The 17,047-nt window shown below is 42.0% G+C and overlaps 1 protein-coding gene across 4 annotated transcripts; it reads right to left on the reverse strand.

The window, feature by feature from the left end:
- Positions 1 to 7,037: 7,037 nt before the first annotated feature.
- Positions 7,038 to 15,003, reverse strand: LOC122714352 (polycomb group protein Psc-like). 4 transcript variants are annotated; one of them, XM_043935618.1, is made up of 4 exons: positions 14,694 to 15,003; positions 11,632 to 11,772; positions 10,593 to 11,191; positions 7,038 to 10,366 (listed from the first exon to the last, which is right to left on the reverse strand). In XM_043935618.1, exons 2-4 carry the CDS (start codon positions 11,747 to 11,749, stop codon positions 8,558 to 8,560), a joined length of 2,526 nt encoding a protein of 841 aa, XP_043791553.1. In that variant the 5' UTR covers positions 11,750 to 11,772; positions 14,694 to 15,003; the 3' UTR covers positions 7,038 to 8,557. The 4 variants fall into 4 exon arrangements, with proteins under 4 accessions (XP_043791553.1, XP_043791552.1, XP_043791551.1 ...); XM_043935617.1 differs by having other exon boundaries at positions 14,579 to 15,003; XM_043935616.1 differs by having other exon boundaries at positions 14,076 to 15,002.
- Between the last annotated feature and the right edge of the window lie 2,044 nt (positions 15,004 to 17,047).

Here is a 17,047-nt window from a genome sequence, read left to right on the forward strand (position 1 = left end):
TCGAGCTACCCCTCTCTTCGTGCATTACGTTTCGTCCTCTCTTTCTTTCTCTGCTTCTCTGATTATTCTCTTTCGTCTCTCTGTGAACGTAGAAACGACCCTCTAACTCGAGCTCTGATCCTTCGTCTTCTTCTTCTTTGATCGCTCTTCTATCTCGTAACCTCCAATTATATCATGCTAGCAACGGAAATCGGTATTTTCAGATTGCAACTAGATGAATTTCCGCGTATGTTTGAATAAATGCGGAATAAACCCGTTTACGTTGAAAAACCAGTGTTGACTGGTGCTTTATCGCGAAACAAGCAACGTATGGTCCTTTGATCGGCAATAAAATCAGGTAAAATTACGAGGAAACCCGATAAACTTTTATTACGAATTTTAATTTCATATGTATTTATATCGCAAATACTACATTTTTTCAATTTCAAATATTCAACATTCCTCTTCTTTTAGATTTTACTTCTTGAATTTTATTACGTAACGTAGATTGACAATTCTGCAAGAAATGTTTATCGTTTTCCTTGATGCTTTTCTCTATATAAAAATTCAATATGTATTACATAAGCTATCAAAGGAACAATCAAGATAATATTTGTCACAATTCAAAAGAATGATTGTAAATGGCAAGTGAATCAAAAATTTTTATTCATTTTGGTATCGTATTTCAAATAAGAACTTCGTGTTTTATCCGAAGTACGAAGATCTCAGCTTAGTTTATCGAAAGATCAAAAATGCCATTTAATGTTAAAAATATAATTATTTGCAATTAATCTTTGATAGATCAATACCGGAGAAAACAATAGATCTATAAATCTACATAAAAAATCGGCTTATAGTTTGTAGTAGCGACGTAGCAAACGGCAAAAATACAAGCGTATATCGCCAGCATTATCATTTCGCATTAATCGAAGTTAAAAATTTCATAGTATACTAACATTTAGCGATATAACTTGCGTATCAATTTCATTTTGTCCACATGTATTTGTAAGAATCTGAATAATCGCACTCCGATAATATTTCCTGTTCCCTAAACTCCGCCATTTTGGTCCCTACCGAAAACAAGCGGCGACATGACGGAACGGTGTATCTAATCTAGACTCTACTAACGTTGCGCAACATTTAATCATACCTACATCCGTTTTACTTCTTATCAACTGCAAATGTCGGCTGACCTCTGTTACTGAATATCCATTTAGATGCAACTTTTTAGTTCTAAGCGAAACACTCCATTACTTTTATTTTCGACTCATTCTGCTTAAACATGGTAACGTGAAAACATACAAAGTTATAGGCACGATACGAGAAGTTTAGCTTCCGATTTTCGTTACAGAGATTCGAAGTTAGACGCGAGATAACGGTATTTAGCTTGATCCGACAAGTTCGTTCTTTGCTTATTTTCTGTCCCGAACGGATCGACATTTTCGTAATGAACATCGAAATTATATCGAAAGCCGAGAACGGGAACGGGCGCAAGAAGAAAAATCATTGCAGATACGCGAAAATACATTGCATTCGCATCTGCGTACCTAAGTGTCCGAATGCGAGTCTTCGTGTGCAAGTACAGCGTACAGATCTCCGTGACGTGCACCCGCTCGCTATTTGCACGTACGGCGCGCTTGCGCTGTCGAATAATCTTTCAATCCGCCAACGCTTTCCTCTGACCGGAGACACGTAAAGCTCCCGATTCTCAAGATTATTATTAGAAATCTAGTGGAATCGGCATTGGAAATATCGTTTCCAGAGCAACGCAATTCTGTCGGCTGAAAGTCGATGATGATGTCGGAACGGAAGAGATGCCGTTTCAATATCGGACGAATTATCAACGCTTACGTTACGATAAATAATACGTGGTTGAATATTTAATAAAGAACACGAGTTAACAATTAATCTTGTACAATGAGCACAAAAGACTCGAGAATTCGGGCAGTTAATCTGAATGGGAACCAAAATGGCGGTAATACATTGCATTATAGCCAGTCGATAAGTCTGTTTCGTAGGTTACGAACAGGAGAACCAATCGTTTCGAAAGTTTGAAACGTATGCACGATATTACAATAGTGTCAGCAGAGTCTTTGTCTCGTATTGAATATACCGTGACAATTAATTTCTCCGGTGTATAACGAATGTATTCGCGTTCTTGCATGATGCAGTTACATCAGGTCGCTAAAATCCTGGTTATAGATGAAAAAAATCTAACCGAACAGGCACGTGCACCGTGTCTAAATTCGTAAGGAGACGGAGATTCGGGAAATTCGCAAGGTGAATTGAATTTTAGCGAAAGACGAAAAACCGATGACGAATCTCGATTGAGAAATATTAATTACGGGCGTTTTTAATTACACCAGTCAGCTATGAGGCAACTAACAGCATACTCCCACCACGGTAATCGACCTTCCAATCCTGACACTCCCTGGGTGTACTTTAAGAACCGTTCCCCCTTCTACCGGTTCCCGAACAGTTGGAGGATGCCGACAAAAATATTCGCATGGTGCGTGTACGTTCCCTTCCCCTCGAACCCTCGAGCCCTGCAGATCTCCCCTCTAGCATACATCGCTTGAAAACACCGACCGTAGGCTTCCTCCCGAAGCTTTCTCTGGAAGGATCCCTTGGAGGGCTATCCCCACCAGGAGGGCTTGGACGGATGGTCGGTCGTTTAGCTGTGGAACGCGGCTGGAATCACGAGCGAATGAGACGCCGCTAGATGGGCTCCGCAGCTATCTCTTCCTTTAGTCCTTTCTCCGTTTCCTCGGCTCGTTCTTTGTCCACCGTTCCGCGAATCGTTCCCTTCTCGGTGTATAGAACCTGTAGGTGATACGTGGGCGGCCCGATCCCAACATTCGGTCGGAGGATATATTGGTATACGTGCAGGATCTCCAGTGAGTCTGCGCCGCGTTATCGGTCGATATACGCTTTTGGGAAACCTTCCACGTGTTTTGTGGAGCCGCGTGAGGCCGATTCTCCGTTGCTTGCCTCCTGCTACTCCACCTATTTGCGTGTAGCGATCGAAGACGAGTCATTAAGGTTGTGCCACTCCCTCGTAAAACATTTCGAACTAATTTATCGAATTCAGATTTCCCCTTTCACGAAAACGAAACCGTTTATCTATATTTTAAATGTATGTATCGTTGTTTCGTGTTGTATCGTAGCGGCAAAAAATCGCTAGAGGTATAGCAATGGCGATTTTTTGACAGAACAATCATCATCAGAGAATCATCGATGATTCTCGATTACCGATCCTGAGAGATGATAGGTAATAATTGTGACGGAGGTCAAAACAAATTGATCATCGGAAGCATTAATATATGTAGATTTAAGTTGGTGGTAGGTGCCAGCCGGAACGGCGGCATCCTACGATCGCCTACGTGCAATCCTGTCGCAGACGGCCACGCCGTTTCGATAAACGGCCTACAAAGCCTTCGGAGGGGACGGGCCGATGCTTACATTCCCTGGAGCCCCTCCTGACATCGGCTGTACGTGGGTACATTATTCATTCTCTACTACATTCGGCAGCAGGAGGGTGCGGATGAGTGTGTGCGTATCCCTCGTAGCCGATGACACGACATGCACTTGCGTCCCTTTTATATGTGTAAGTTCATGTAGGTACGCGTACCTTTTCTCTCTTTTTCAATACCTTCCTCTTTCTCTATCCCACCCTTCCCTTTCCACTCTCGCTCTCCCTCCTTCTCTATCCTTTTCTACCTGTACGCCCATCCTTCTTTCGCTTTATTCACGTACGATTTATCGTCTCTCTCATCCTCTCCTCTTTTTTCCTTCTTCCTTTCTTTTTTTTGCTTTATCTATCTTCCCCTTCTTTTCCCTTTCTCCCTCTTTCTCTTACCCGCCTCCGTCCATCCACCCTTCGCCGGATATTTCCGTCTCTGTCTCTTTTCATCCTACACGTCCCTCTTCCTCGTGTTCGCGGTGTAAACGTGTACGTGCGTAAACAGAAGCCAGTAAAAGGATAGCACGGTGGGATGGAGGACGACAAGGGCAGGCCGCGTCGGAACGGGAGATTGTGGAGGGATCGAAGAGGTGGCGGCATTAGTGCGTACCGACCGGGGCAACGGGGTGCGAGAAGAAAAGAGGGAGACCGAAATCGGAAGAGTATCAGGGGGAAAGGGAGAGAAACGGATTATTAGAGAGAGAAGGGAATGGTTAGCGTGGTGGTCGATTGTACACGATGCGTTGGGACAGGGAGGGAACGTGGTCGGGTATAGAGGCACGATCCTCTTCGGGAACGAACCTTTCGCCTCGTGTATAAACGTCTCGCTTTAGGTAAGCTCACCCCTCTTCACTTCCGACGCTCGCAACGCACTTCCCTGGGGGAGGTTGTAGCCAATCAGCGGCCGAGTTTCCGTGGCCCGCGGCCGCAGGCTGACTCCACATCTCCTGTACCTAATGTAGGTTGTCGAAGGTAGGCATCCTTCGTACCCTCCTCGCCTTTTTTACCTTCGCCCCCCCCTACCTCCTAGCTCGGGTCGAAGAGGGCGAAGGGGCCGAAGGTAACAAAGGTCATTTACAGGGGCCTGATTCCTCTTCTTCTTCGCTACTTTTGTACATCTTTAGTACCTTTGAGACCATTGAGGCAATGTTTCACTCGCAATCTCGTGGTTAATCTTTCTAAATTTTATTTCCGCCATTATGTAAATAAGTATTATGCAATTTCTTTTGATTATGCCATTCATTATTTTTGAGCCATTTCAATTTTCTTTTCGATTGTTTCAGGACATTTTTAATATTGCTGGTATTCCATTATTATTATTTGTATTTATCGTAAAATTCTCCAGAATTATTATTGCACGCCTCGTAAATTTTAAAAATTTTGCAGAAAAGTTTGCTTCGATTCCATTCGAATTTAAAAATGGCGTAGAAGTAGTGGAGGCATCGGATTATTATAACACGAAAATTCTTATTGGCTTCTTATTATTTCCTATATTGTTATAATTTTTAATTTATATAATTATAATAGATGTATCGTTCGAACAAAAACACAGTGAAATTTTTTTTTAAACATCAAGATATATTTTGAATGTTATTGTATACGCAATAATTTAATAAGGTATCATGTAAAGGAGGTAAAGAGAATGAAGTACACTCGTTTGTGATTATACACATCACGATTTATTGACGAGCAATGATCGTACACTGTAATATGATTCTTAAAAAAACAATTTTAACAAAACATAGGAATAATCACGCTAACTAATTAGCGATAACAAACATTGCCGATTAATCGTCGACAAGATGTAACGCGGCGTTTTTAAACGCAGAGAACCTTGCGATAATGACATGGATAATTAGATACTCGAACGATCAATGGTACTAGATATATAGTAATATAATATGCATTTATAACCTGAATTATTTTGCAACTTAATCTACAATAATTTTTCATTTTTTTTTTCTTTTTTTTTTTGTCTTGATTTCGATAAAACGTATTGTATACAGTGCTTTATTTTTTAGCTCATTCTTACAATTCGATCTTGGTCAAATCGTACGCACTGAGTTAATAAAATTGGCAATTTTAGGACCGTTCTATAAGTAACAACGAAACAATTTGATAAAACGTTAAATCAAAGGTTAAACATGGAAATAGAAATAACTTTAAATATTTTAATAATTATATTCTCAATGATTATAGACATTTTTAGTTCGATTACAACTCACAACTTGTTTATTATGGAAATACTGTACTGCGTTATAGTATATTTAATATTGAGGTATGGGCATAATATTGATAGTAATTGCGTAATTAATTGTATACTATTCCATAGAATTATTATGAAAATGCTTTCGAAGCATACTCGATCAGGCTTATTATTAAAAATCGTAATCTTAAACTGTGAAACGAAAATTTTACGTAGTTACGTTACAAACAATAGGCTTCGCGATGATAAAAAATAATTTGTATCTTTTTTTATTATAATTATAATTTTCTTTTTTTTTTTTAACTTAAAACTTTTCGCTTAAATAATTAATTTTCGATCACACAGATCTGCGATCTCATCCAAACGCAATTGCGACAATTTAATTTGTCTTCGTTCTTTTTATCATATTTTATGCTTACGATACGTCACATTTTGGGCACAATGGTTCAAGAAATGATCCTCAAGATATTCAAAGTTGGGAAAAATTTGACGACCTTTTGTCATAGTACACAGGTATATTGCCTTTACTATACAGGTATACATCGTGCGTTCAAGTCTTTTCGAATTCTAACTTTGGATACGGTACGTACTGGTCGTGTTGTTAATAAGGAAGTACATGAATGTTGCTTCAAACAATGGGTTAATATTTCAACTTACGTACAGTTACATGGCAACTATCTATTCTTGGAACAATTTTGATATTAAAATCTTTACAGTCTTCGTGGCTACTTTATCGTTTCGTAAGTCATCAGTTCGAACGAATTTTATTATGTTTTCAATGTAACTATTCTGTAATTGGCGGATCGATAGATAAATTACGATTGATCGTAATAATCGTAGAACGTAACGCGATGCCGTTTTAAAAAGGTCGTAGAAAAATAACGTGTAAAAATCTGGGTCCCTTTTAGTTCATTATAAATTCTAACGAGCAATGATCTCTAATGTATTCCCTCGTTTTTTTTTTTCCCCTCTAAACTGGCAGTTTTTTTGATTTTTAGCTTATTCAAAATCGTGTGGTTCCCTTTTCTCAAACATTATCGACGATGGGTAACCATGTAACTAGTTGACGCAAATTTCGTAATTAATTCAAATCTCTGAATTATATTCGTCGCGAATTATGCGTTTTGACATTATCCATTTTTTTCTTTATTCGCATTTTATTGGCACGCATTTCCTCTATTTTTCAAGATTTATATTTCGACTAGAAACTGTTTGAACTGTTATTTTTACATACCCACCTTGACTCATTCGATAATTGGATATCATAAAAATTTTTTTTTTACGCAACGTGTACACTCGATCGATGCGTGCATACCGTTAACATTGAATTATTTTGATCGTTCGAGTAGGATCTGGATTTTTGTTTCCTAGTAAACATTTTATTTAAAATTTCCTTCAAATCAAGTTCATCTTTATTGCTGTCCTATACGGGGGCAATTCTATTCGACTGTACAAATTCCGATACAGCATTAAAAATCGTATATCACGCACAACGAGCTTCCAACGCACTCGATTAATTTTTCTTTCTCAATATTTTTTTAAAGCGTTTCATCGACGATAATATATATTAATATAAATATATATATATATATATATATATATATATATATATATATTATCACACGATTAATATATCATTCTTAAATCAATAACAGCGATATGAGTTTACGCTTTTATAAAATAAAAACTTCCTTACATGTGATACGTACGATCTTTAGAGGATGCATACGTATATTTAAATTCCCAATTCAACAGTACCTCTCGATATCGAGGAATCGAGCGTACATTAAAACATTTTTTTTTTTTTTTTTTTCTTTTGCAAAGCTTCGTAGCTTCGTGTCCAATTTCTTAGAAGATCGCCGCATACTTTTAGCCGTAACGACTAGTATCCATCCCGCGAAATTCAACTTGGACTGGATATCGCAATAAATCGCTTGTAATATATTATATTATGATAGACGATAATTAAATTGCACTAATACATTGCACACGTTCTCTGGCGTTCTTTGGCATCTCTATGAAGTACATATTTCTCTAGATTCTAAGATTCTAAAAAAGGAGCGACAACATGTGGGGGGAAGGGGAGGGGAGGTGGGAGGGGAGGAGGGACAAGAAAGCTTATCCGTCATCCATCCATCGTTCCATTCTAATCATTCATCCGGTATCCTCATCGCTACAACCCTTAACCATACGTTATACTACGTTTAATATATCTCCGTCAGCCGTTGTATCATTGCCAATAGAGCGACGAATCGGCGAGTCGCCGACACTTTTCGTAAATTAATCTGTCAGCTTGGGCAGAAATAGGTATAATTTGCATTTTTTAATGGTTGATCATAGACACACATACATGCATTACGAACATACGTAGCTTAATATATCTATAGATAACAACGGTCTGGATACCGCCATTGAATTCTTATTTAAGAGGCAAAAAGACACACGGTACTAATTCATTACTAGCTTGTAATTAATATGCTCCCTTTTTCTTTTTGTTTTTTTTTTTTTTTTTCAATGTAAAAATCTCGCATTGAACGATTTTTTCTTTGAAAATTTTCTTAATCTTAATCTTTAAAAGTAAATATACCTACTCTCTTTATTAACTCCTATCATTCTTTCCCTCTTTTCTTTCTAAGTTAACGTTTTAATTATTCAAGTTTTTCCATGCGTCTTTATGCCCGTACGAAAATTCATCATTGTTTTAAGAAACATTATAGGAAGTGGGTGAAAATATATATGGTAACATACAGCCTTTGGATTGGTCACGTAGGAATCTTGTTTCCATAGGAGCATTTTTAAGTAATAACAACAACAATAATAATAATAATAATAATAATAATAGGAAGTAATGAAATAAGGTTAAGGATAGAGGAAAATCGAGTGTTTCAGTCGATCAAAAATAATTCTTCTTACGGTGGTTGTTGCGAGGCGGAATTGAAGTAACTGACTCTTTGATTTCTGTATTGCGATGCTACCACAGCTTGGGGATTAGGGATGTGCCGGATGCTCAGATTCGGTTTGATTTTCATTCCAAAACCGGAGATTCTTTGATGAGGTTGCGGTATTCGGAGGGCCACTTTGCTGGCGAGATTAGCTGAACTGAGCACCAAAGAATCAACCGAGTTCTCATCGGTGATGCATCCGCTTAACAGGGAAACAGCCGCATCAGAAAGTGTCATTAAATTGGAATCTTGACCTCGCCGTTGATCCAGATCCTTCGCCTTTCCTCGTAATAAGCTTCCCGGGGTGATGGGCGGTCGTGGTGGTCTTGGATTCAACGAGGATATGGAGCAGATCGAGGAGGATGACGACGATGACGACGACGACGACGACGACGAGGACGAAGAGGAGGAGGAGGAGGAGGAGGACGAAGGAGAGGATGACGAAGACGAGGAAGGAGACAAAGAAAAGTTAGCGGCCGATAAATTGGCAGACAGATCGAGTACGTTGTTGTGCACGGTCCCGCCGCTGCTTAGATCTAATGGGATCTCGTATTTCGAATTATTCGGTTCTAAAATGGCGCTCGACGCGGCGAAACCGGAAGGTTTTGCGACCCTCAGCGGCGCCAATGGGGGCGGACCTTTCTTTTTCGGAGGGGTGTTGACCGGTAAGGGTGCAGGGTGTTCCTCCTTTGTCTTCGACATCGTTTTCAACGTGTCGCGCATCTGTTTCTCGGCCAACAAACTTCTTACTCGATTCGCTTTGCTCTCGCGTAATTGTTTCTCCAGCTTCTCTCTATCCAAAGTATCGATCTTTTCCCCGTTATTTTGAACGCGTTGCCTCGCTTTATCGCGGAAGTTGTCGCCAGCTTCGTTCACGGCTACCAGACCCAATCGCCGAAGAATTTCCTCGTCTTTTTTCGGACGTTCCGTTTCGATCTGTTCCGTTCTTTTCAATACCTCCGGTTCAGTACCTTCTTCCTTCTTAGGCGGTGGTGGTTTGCAAGTCGAGGATCCGTTCCTTTGATCTACCCTTTCCCCTGCTGCAGACGCATCCTCTCCTTGGGTAGTTATATTTTGTGCGATTCGAACAACCTCATCAGGTATACTATCTATTATTTCTTCTATGGTCTCTTCCGCCTCTCCTATGTTCTCCTTCGTACTCACACCTTCCTCTCGTGCCAACGTACCTGACGATCGTTGTTGATTCATCGTCGTAGTTTTGATCTTTTCTCGTCTGACGGCCCTCATTTGTAATAATTTCTCCTTTGCCTGACCACTTCCGCTGCTCGACGTGATCCTCGGCGGACACGGGGTTAATCGAACCTTCAGTTTCAATAAATCCTCCCGCGGCGTGGTGGTGATCTCGGCGATCACTCGTTTGTTTCGTCGTTTCCTGTGCTTACGATGTTCCAGCTTCGCCAATTCTTTCGACTTGGAACTTTCCGGCGCGTGATTCGCCTGTATCGATACAAGATTAGGTGTTCTCATGACAGGAGTTACTTTGCATCGGGGTTTCTTTGCTTTCGGCTCCTTGTCACGTTCCAAATTGGTCTTCAAAGATGATTGAGACGGTTCGGTGTTATTTTCTAAAATTTTATGACTTTCGTCCTCGCACTCTTGGACAGGCTTGGGACTCGGTGGTGGTGTCGGTGGCCGTTGAATATTTTCCATTGTCGAGGTATCCTTGGTTGTCTCGTCGTTGAAGGAGTTCTCACTTGAAACGGAGACAATATCCTCCTTACGTAACACGCGATAAAACAGCTTCATAGGCGCTTCCTGTAACGACAAAAGTTATCGCTTTCCCTATTGTATCTAACGTCATGAGTTTATGTTCCAGGTATGACCGATGTAACAGGAAATGATAAAAGACTATCGCGAAATAAATGATCGGTCGTTATTAGTTAAGTTAAAATAATCGATACAAAAGGAAAGCAAATATCATAGAAATGAAAGGATGATATCATAAAGATTATGAGAGAGAGAGAGAAAAAAAAAAACTCACTCTCTTCCAACCAAATATGCAGGCGAGATCGAGCAGAGTCCAAGATTGATCCAACACCATCGTCTTCGTGCCATTCCGTCGATTTTCGTTGCTCTTCTCGCACAGCATCTCAATCTTATTGACATTCGTCCCGTGAGAATTCGCTTCCTCCCATCCCCTCTTCAGCATAAGCAATCGAACCAAGTGTCGAACAGTCACTCCTGCCGGACACTTAAGGTATCGAGTATTTCTAACCTGAATCGTGTCTTCCTGTTTCGTTTGATCGGCGTTCGTTCGATGTCGTGACCCGGCACGGTTTTCCGGTTCGTGAACGGCCGCCTCTCCTTCCGGTTCGTCGAGCTCGCATAAACTTAGGCTGACGAAATCGTCCAAGGTTAAGTTTAGGGCGCCCAAGGGTAAGGCCAAAGGTGGGCATTGTGGATTGACCAGCCGGAAATGACGTCTTCGTTCAAGCTCCGACCGGAAGAGGCCGGGTACCATAAGATATACGAGTCGTTGCAGCTTTACGTCCGGCAAAAGTGGCGGAGACGTTGCGACATTGCATACGGGACACGCTCTGGCACCGCTGCTCAACCGTCTCACTATACAACCTCTGCAAACTGAATAATCGGTTCGACTTGTATTATTAATTTCACTACTTACAATGCAAATGTTCCGCAAAAATTTTTTCGTATCGCGTTAATTATTGTCGCGAATCGTTTTATCAAAAATCGTTGTCATCTCAAAATTCTCATCGGTTAGAGGTGTTATATTAAAAACTCATGGAACGAACTCACCCTTCTCGAATTTAGCACCCTTGCAGAAGGGCAGACGAACGGATGGATTATTTCACGCACGCGAAGTAGATACAGCCGTTCGAGGTACGGCGCAACACGCGTTTATATTCGCGTCGGACGATATTATATGTAGATAACTTTGATTCGTTTTTACTTTTTTTACCATTGCAAATTAATGAATAATGAATCGATGACATGCGAATCAAATTGTTCGATCGCCTATAACAAGACGAGAATCTCTACTGATCGAAAGAAATACTAACAAGAATGCAGACATTCCACGAGAGTCGTTGCATCTATGAGGTAGCCTCTGCACAGAGGACATACGATATGTTCGTTCAAGTCTTTAACCAGCGGCTTCTCCCTCTCCTTTGCCTCCATGTCGCTACTCGGTTCTGAAACAGCTGTGCCATCCGATTGTTAATCCACGAGACCAAAGAGCAACGATTAAATACTTTTTTAATTAACTACGCAACATGTTTTCGTCCGTGCGTTGGTGTCGTAGAAAATTCTAACCTAACTTTTCCGTTTCTCCCAGTAAAATCTCTTCTAAAATTTATACGTATCGTTATGATTTATCCAGCGCGACAGCGAACGAGTCAGAGATCGGCGATCTTTGGCTTATCTAAAATTAAATCGCGTATCGTACGCATTAATACCGGGAACAGCGATATCGATGTGCATTCTAATAATGGTTGGAGGATTCCGAAATGCAGGTAGTCGCGCGCACGGAGGGGGGAATGGGAGGGAACACACGCACGTAATCACATTAGGATACATTGGAAGCGGCGATTTCCATTTACGCGAGACTCGTACATGCCGTCGATATATTTAGAATAATGAAATATCTCGTGAAATCTAAGAGGGGAGAAACGAGTTACGCCGTGCCTTTAAGGTCTATCTCTTAAAGGGGATGCTTTCTCTTCTCCTCTCTTCTCTCTTTCTCTCTCTTTCTCTCTCTCTCTTTTTCTACTTATCTCTTGATCAATATTCGATAATATTTTCGATCATATAAATGTCTCTGTTGACGAGCATAATATGAATATTTAAATAGTATTAGCACGAACGAATCTGATTTCGCGCGCTCTATAGCAAGTTGCTTTTCGCGTTAAACGATGATGGAAAAAACCGCTTCCTGCGGTAATTATTCGAAATAGGGAGGTCCTCACCATCTTGATAGTTTTTGGAAATGTTGCAGAAATTAATATTTTGAACATATTACCGCTGTTCAGACATAATTTCGAGATATTTGTAAAAAAAGATTGCTGCTATTATATAGAATTTCTCTCGTAGATATACGTTCGTGGTTGCGTGTGCTATAAACGTGCCAGTGATTCTTTGTCAATAAATACATTAAGAGATAGATATCAAGAATTATGTTAATATTCATTGTAATTTCGATCGCTCGAGATTGTTTTGTATTTCATTTTTGAATGATTAATAATTTTTCATTTTAAATCTACCATTATCCATGAGCAAGTATTGTTTAGACTAGTTCATCTGTTGTAATTGCTGCCATGTGTTTAACAGAATACGTAGTAGTATTTATGCAAAAAAGAAAAAGCAAAGGAAAAAATTGTTTAAAATATCGATTTTTGCAACATATCCAAAAATCATCAAAATCGGTTCCCTCCTATTCCCTTAATAATTTCCCTAATCTTGCTACCCTTCCTTCTTTGAGCCAACGTTATCCTGGCGAGGACATTAAGGAAAACTTTCTTGATCGAGGAATGGGGATAGAATCGCGCACTTCATGTGTGCGACGAGCAACGAGAAGATCTCGCGTGAAAGGTACTTGACAGTGAAACCAACCAGTCACGCGACCACGTCGGCCTGGAAAAACTAGGTTTTTAGAGCTCGCGCGCACAGATCTCCCGCGCGATAATAACAGAGGCCAAGTGTCACTGCGCATGGCTAACGAACTCGAAGAAAGGAGGAAAGGCTCGACCACCTGCGTTGTCAACGACATGACTCAACTGCTCGCGTTTCAGAAACTTCGTTCTGCGAATGATCCGTCCAAAAGCCGGATATACGACATAAACGAGTCAGTGGAGTCATCGAGAATGGCAGGAGCAATGAGGAATTGGAGGAAAGGGGAAGACAGAGTGTGCGAGAGGGGAAAACAAGAGAGAGAAAGGACGAGTAGAAGGGCTTCGGCGTTCGAACTTGAGAAAGGTCTGGCGCCAAGTCCCGTGAGGCCACCTAATTCGTTCACCGCGTACGTCGCGGTTTTTTTAACGTTGACGTGACTCTCGAGAGAATCGTGATCCAAATTTTTGGACGTATAATCCATCGCTACGATTCTGATCACGTTTCACGACGCACGGCGAAGTTACGATTGCCAGGAGGAAGAAATGAATCGAATCGCGAGGCGGTAAAGGGAAAACTAAAGGAAGGAAAGAAAAAAGAAACGAAAAGAACGACAATCGAGAATCGCGAGGGTAAGCCATCGTCGATAGGAGCGTTGCCACGGTAACATCGGTGGTTCGAGCGTTTTTGCGCTGAACGTCGACGTACCGGTCCGAGAGAACCACGGTAGCTATTCCAGGCAACAGGATCTCGCGGGTAACATCGCGGCGGGCAGCGCTCCTATCTTCGGCAGAGGATCGCGAGTTATACACCGAGTGTAGTACCGTCTTGTCGGTCGATTCACGCGACTACCACACGTTTCAGGGCGGTATAGAGAGGCTTACGTGTAGGTGCTTACCAGCGTAGCGAGAGAGATGGTCGCCGTGGCCAGCGAGCTGCCGTCCCGGCTGGCAGCGGAACGTAACAGCGGACGTGGCAACGACGGTGTTCTTGGTTGCCGTATCGCTTCTCGCGAGGCAGCGGGCGAAGAGAGGTGGCAACGCCGCTCCGTCCGTCGGCGTGCGGCGCCCCGAGGCTCTCTCTCGCGATAGCGCGCTCGTTGTCGTCGCTCACGCCGTCGCACTCCTCACCATGGTCGTCACGAACCCGTGACCGCGAGCAATCCTGATAACTTGCACGCTGCGAGCTACGTACCATCACGTCCCTGCTGCTTGCGAGCACAGCGCCGCGCACATGTCCGACGATTTCGACCCGATTTTCTCTCTTTCCTTTCCCTTCCTTCTTTCCTTCCTTCCTTCCTTCCTTCCTTCCTCACGATACTTGCCTCTCTCTCGCTCTTCCACACACACACACACACACACTCTCTCTCTTTTCTCCGTCTCTTTCCCCTTCCTCCTTTACCAAGTTTTTCTCCTTTCCTTGGTCGTTCTTCTTACGTTCTCGTCCTTCTCGCTCTAATCGAGAGGAGTAACTCGATCTCGTCTTTACTATCCTCGTGCACCGTGATTTTCCTCACCGTTGTCGTCGTCGTCGTGATTGTCCCGTCGACGACGTGGTTGTCGATCGACCGGTGGGTCGACAGGCGCGCGCGCGCGCTCTTGCCTGTATCACTCCTTCCTTCTCTTGCTCTCACACTCCCCCCTCGAAGTCTCTCGCTCAATCTTCCCCTCCGCGCTACCCCCTCCCCGTAGAGGACTCACGGGGTCTCGTCTCGCGACTCGACGTAACGTAACCGCTCTCTCTGGCCACGACTCGATTCGGTGCACTCGGCCGACTCTCGAATGAGTGCGACGATGCACGATGATATCGGGGATCTGGTGGTGGTGGTGGTGGTGATGGTGGCGGCGGCGGCGGCGGCGGTGGCGATGATGGAGGTGGTGGTGGCGGCGGCGGTGGCGGTGGCGGTGGAGGCCAACAAGAGAGCAAGTGTGTGCAGCGGTGGCGCCGAACTGCGGCGGTAGTCGCTGCCACTTTTCGATACGGTGCGATTAGAACGACGCTGCACGGAAACGATGGGAAGACACGGGCTCTGTTCGTATCGACCCCGCCTAAACCCCGCCTCGTTACGACGGAGCCGCACGAGCGACGCCGAGCGTCGGCGAGCGTCGACGAACCAGCCGGTTTCCTGTTCCGACCTCGTCCTCTTCCGCGATTACGACCTTTCCTCTTCTTGCCCAATCCTCTCTCCTATTTCTACTATACTTTTTTACCTTTTGTATTCTTTGATCGTTAAATTTATCATTGATCGAATCATTGAAATGGATCGATTTCGTTCCTTATCGATCGACGGTGTATGCTAGTAAAAAAAGAACTAATCGATTCGAAGTCAGATCGACCGTGGATCGTTTCACCTTTATTCACCGACGCGAGAAAGCAACGGTTCTTTTTCCAGTACTTTCCTTTCTTTTTCGTTCCATGTACTTACCTAATCTTTACGAAAATAAATGTCTTTCTTTACCTGCTTCGAAATGAGAATTGAGACGATTGGTCCAAGGTTAGGTTAAAATATTTAATATTTAAATATTATTTATATTTTCAAATTCCAAAGAAAGACCGTCAAATTATGCATAGTTAATCAGTACGTGGAATTCGTTGGACCGAATACAATCCCTTTCCACGTTGCTCTAATTATTAGATGCGTTGAATGCAGTCACAGCGCATCGAGCATAAAATACTGGTTTCGAACTATTATGAACAGCAATCTGTCTCGTATTATGATAATAGTTGATATATCGACGAATACACACGATAAATACGCAAGCATATAACGCTGGCACTGCGTGCTAATAAATATGAGACATCAAAGTTGCTTATTAAACGTGTTCCATTAACGATTCATCAAGACCTCTAGTTTCGTAACTTCGATCTGTATGTCAAAGAAACGAGGCACTCATGGTTGGCAAACAAGGCAAACGTGGCTGCACGATCGTAAAGGCGTTATTCTAGTTACGACGATAGTTACGCATACAAGCACACCGTCTACCGATAACGCGCTACGAAAGCCACCGAACCGTATTCGAGAAATATCTTGCGCACCAACAGTGTCGTCGTTAGCACATCACACGTTAGTGTAAATAATCCGTGTCACGCATTTTTTGCGTATTTTCAATTGTATACTTGTGTATTTCAATTGTTTATGTTAGTTATTTAACGCGTTTTTTGACACGAATGTTTAAATTCGTGTTATATCTTTTAATACTGATAGATCCTGTTATCAATTTTATTCTTCGTAAAACGCTATAAAAAAGTTTTACAATTTTAAATTATTCATTTTACATTATGATATAATTATAAAACGTTATAGCGCCATATAATAGATCATTAATCGGTTAAAAATGGCTTCATTTCTTTAGAATAAGGCCTAGAAACTTTCATTTGAAGATTCGGCCTCATCACAAAAATCAAGCGTCAAAAAAACATGATTGTGCATATATAGAGTAGCATGGATTTCAGAGAGGGAAAAGAGAGAGAGAAGTACGTGAAGTCGACTGATCGATCGGCGGCGACGCGGTAGTCTGCTTCAGCGACATCGCCTTGAAAAGAGACAGTCGCTGAACGAACCCGGTTTTGCGTCCATCAAGGCAGTACAACTCTCTTGGTCGATCGACGCTGATGGGCGGATGAATGGGCATGGCCATAGTAGGTAAAATGGCGCCAAGCTCCGACCACTTTAACCTCCCATTCGACTATGCGCAGTTGCGACTCCGCCTGCTATCTGCGCGCGCTGCCCGACCAATACTTACATTTCCATCTCGAATTTCCATCTTCGACGTATGCTAAACATTTCAGATTTTCTATTCTTTTTTTATCTTATGATTTATGATATTTATATTATTCAATTCATATCAAATGATTAACTTTATGTTAAAT

The sequence above is a fragment of the Apis laboriosa genome, unplaced genomic scaffold (assembly GCF_014066325.1).
Source record: "Apis laboriosa isolate Shangri-la unplaced genomic scaffold, ASM1406632v1 scaffold29_cov151, whole genome shotgun sequence".
In the NCBI taxonomy this organism is placed as follows: domain Eukaryota; kingdom Metazoa; phylum Arthropoda; class Insecta; order Hymenoptera; family Apidae; genus Apis; species Apis laboriosa.